This window comes from Gekko japonicus, unplaced genomic scaffold, assembly GCF_001447785.1.
Source record: "Gekko japonicus isolate JY-2015 unplaced genomic scaffold, Gekko_japonicus_V1.1 scaffold776, whole genome shotgun sequence".
Lineage (NCBI taxonomy): Eukaryota > Metazoa > Chordata > Lepidosauria > Squamata > Gekkonidae > Gekko > Gekko japonicus.
Genome location: NW_015161428.1, coordinates 588,844 through 592,446, shown reverse-complemented (window position 1 = coordinate 592,446; position 3,603 = coordinate 588,844). Strand labels below are relative to the sequence as shown.

At 52.6% G+C, this 3,603-nt stretch overlaps 1 protein-coding gene across 1 annotated transcript in view; it reads right to left on the bottom strand.

Annotated features, from left to right (window-relative positions):
• Positions 1–1,074, bottom strand: part of WNT9B (wingless-type MMTV integration site family member 9B) — a 22,023-nt gene extending 20,949 nt beyond the window's left edge. Inside the window, exon 1 of the mRNA XM_015428943.1 lies at positions 836–1,074. Coding sequence (XP_015284429.1) covers positions 836–1,074 — 239 coding nt within the window. The remainder of the gene's footprint in view (positions 1–835) is intronic.
• Positions 1,075–3,603: the final 2,529 nt, after the last annotated feature.

The window sequence follows — 3,603 nt, the reverse complement described above, 5'->3', positions numbered from 1 at the left end:
GTAGCACCTTTAAGACCAAGTTTTATTCAGGTACAAGCTCTCCCTCCTCTGCGACGCGAAGACAGAGCCGCGCGCCCCCCCCCCAATAGCTAGCAATCCAAAACAGTCCAGTGGATCCTGAGCGGTGGGTGTTGCCTTCTGACACACTTCCGGTGATGTCAGGGGGTGTGGCATATGCAAATAAGTTACACTAATTAGTTATGCTAATGAGCTCCTGCACCTCTTTTTCTACGAAATGACCCCTGATGAGGCTTACTGGGTGAACGTGGTCCATGTATCATCTCTCAGCCTAACCCACTTTACAAGGAGGAGAGGACCATTTGTGCCTTGGAGGAAAGACAAGACAAAACTGTAGCACAAACTTAAGAGTCCCATGCCACCTATAAGGCCAACAAGAGTTTATTCAAGGTATGCGCTTTCATGTGCCAGGCACACTGTTTGAAAAACTGTGCCTTGCACACAAAAGCTTATACCCTGAATAAACTTTTTTTGGTCTCAAAGGTGCCGCTGGACTCTAAATTTGTTCTCCTGCCTCAGACCAACACGGCTGACCACCTGAAAGATAAAAACGTGATACAAATAGCAGTGTATCGCCAGACCAAGGATTATAACCAAAGAGGGGGAATCAGTGAGAAAACACAGCAAAATCATTTGAATGAGGGGCTCAGAGGAACACGTTCGCTTCCTCTCAGCTAAGAACTGTAAGAATCTGGCAAAATGGACACTGGCTTGGCATAAGCATGAAGGGGCCATCTTCTGCAAGACAAAAGACACTCAAGCTCAACAGGGCAAACAGAAACGTCTGCTCAAGTTACCCGAAGAGATGCAAAGTTACCCAGCCGCCACTTTCTTCTGATGGTGCAGTCCTAAGCAGTTATAGACCCAATCCAAGTCCATGGAATTCAAAGGACTCTGAAAGGTGTTAACTCCACTTAGGACTGTCCGGTAAAAGTCTTTGTCTTCTATTGCTTTGGGCACCCAGCACACTCCCAAGATGGGGCACTCGCTGGCCCCGGCCCCACAGGTCTGCCCCCAGGAGGCGGCCTGCATCTCAGCCTGTGACCCCTCATGCATGTCTAGCCGCAGAGCCAAAAGGCCTCTAGCCACAGAAGAATGAGGCAGTGGAGAGATGCTTATCGCTGACCCTTTGCCCAACAATGGAATGCTTCCACCCTGTTGCCCACACAGTGTTCTTCTTCCGGCTGATGAGTGAGGCCAGTTAATTGTTAAGCAAGTAAATTTCCACATTACCAGCCCAAAGAAAGATGGCAGCAGCCTCCTCCTAGAGACACGCGTCCCGTGCCGACAACGTGTCACTCTCATGACCGGCTCGGGAACAGGTATCCCCCCCTGCCCGCACGGTGTCAGTTTAATTCAGTGAGATGCCCTGCCTACATGTAGCGAAAGGCAGCGTAGAGATATGAGAAGTAAATGCTATGGCAGCGTTGCACAACTCTGGAGGGCGAGAGCTTTGCGGCACAAGTGGGGGAACTCCACGGGAGCCATATGCCCCCCGTTATTGAGGTATTACCCGGGATCCATCCACTACGAACCTATGAACTTCCTTTACATGGAATCAGATCATGGGTCCGTCTCTAGGGCTGCCAAGTGGGGGCGGGGGGCTTTGGAGGCCCAATTTCTGCCACAGCGGAATTGGGCCCCAGGGGGAACTCCGCCCCCCGAAGCTGCATCACCGGAGGTGACACAGCCACGTTGCTCACATTGGGGGCGTGGCCCAGATCGTCGGGGGGGGGGAACCTTATGGTTCCCCCCGACGATCTGGGCCACGCCCCCAACGTGAGTGACGTAGCACGTCACTTCCTGTGATGTGCTGGTGGCGCGCGTGCATCCTGGAAGAGCTCCCGGAGCCGGGCAAGGCTCCCCCACTGCCAAGCGTAAGTACACTTGCCAACCCTATCCGTCTCACCCAATCTGGCCTACTCCGTCAGTGGCCTTCCAGAGCCTTAAGTAGAGCCAGGGTTCTCCAGGTCCACCCCGGCCCCCAGCAGGTCATCACGGGGGATGCCAGTTCCAGGTTGGGAAATTCCTGGAGATTTGGGGACGGAGCCTGGTGAGGACAGGGACCTCAGTGGGGTGCAATGCCACCCCTCCCAAGCATTCATCTTCTCCAGGGGAGCTGATCTCTGTAGTCTGGAGATGAGCTGTGATTCCTGGAGATCCCCAGGTCCCACCTGGAGGCCGGCATCCCTAGGTAGAGTCCTTTCTCAGCCCTGCTGTCAGAAACAATCACATCCAACCAAAGATTCCAGACGTGCCACCTGGGCCATGCTACCCCCACCACCTATAGTTGCCAACCTCCAGGTAGTAGGAAAGAGCAAGAGTCCAGTAACACCTAAAGACTAACAACATTTGCAGCAGGGTGTGGGCTTTCCGGAGTCACTGCTCACTTCATCAGGGATCGGAAGGAGCCGTGACTCACGAAAGCTCCTCCCCTGCTGCAAATGTTGTTAAGGCTTCCAGTGCTCCTGGACTCTGGCTCTTTTCTCTGGCTACAGACAGACCCACACGGCTACCCCGTCTTGATCTCTCCTCCAGGCAGGCCTGGGCGATCTCCGGGAATTACAACTGATCTCCAGATTAAAGGGCGCAGCTCCCCGAGAGAAAATGGCTTGGGGCTCTTTGGCTTGGAGAAACGACGGCTGAGGGGGCAACATGATCGAGGTTTATAAGATTATGCGTGGGACAGGGCAGGTCGAGAAAGAAGTCCTTTTCTCCCTTTCTCACGATACAAGAACTCGTGGGCACTCCATGAAATTGCTGGTATTTCTGGCCACTGTGTGACGCAGAGTGTCGGACTGGATGGGCCATTGGCCTGATCCAACATTGGCGTTTTATGTTCTTATGGCTGCTTTGGAGAGCAGACTCTATGGTATTATACCCTGTTGATCCTCCCTGCAAACCCCGCCCTCCCCAGGCTCCACCCCCCCAAATATCCAGGAATGTTCCAACCCAGAGCTAGCCCGCCTACCTCCACCGGTGCGCAACAGATTAGGCATTAATCTCAGAGATTAGGCATTAATCTTGAAGACCTGTGATCAGCCAAGCAAATCTATAGATAGGGGTGCTCAGATCATGTTCAGCCCAACAGCTACCTAGCCAAGAAGAAGAGGAAGAGGAAGAAGAAAAAGAAGAGGAAGAAAAAGGAGAGGAGGAAGAGGAGGAAGAGGAGGAAAAAGAAGAAGAGGAGGAAGAGGAAGAAGAAAAAGAAGAGGAAGAAGAAGAGGAGGAAGAGGAAGAAGAAGAGGAAGAGGAGGAAATTGGATTTGTACCCCGCCCTTCACTACCCAAAGGTGTCTCAGAGCGGCTGACAAGCTCCTTTCCCTTCCCCTCCCCAAAACAGACACCCTGTGAGCAATGTTCCCTCTAAGCTGTGGAGTCTTGGGAGCAAAAATCCTGCTTTGTGAGCTCCTGGTATTAAAGTTGTGAGCAAGCGATTTGGCTACTGCATGAATTAGTTTGCTCTGGAGCCATCCTTCCTGAGCTAAGACAAAAATCTGTGAGCCGGAGGCTAAAAAACTGAGCTAGCTCACACTAACTCAGCTTAGAGGGAACACTGCCTGTGAGGTAGGCGGGGCTCAGAGA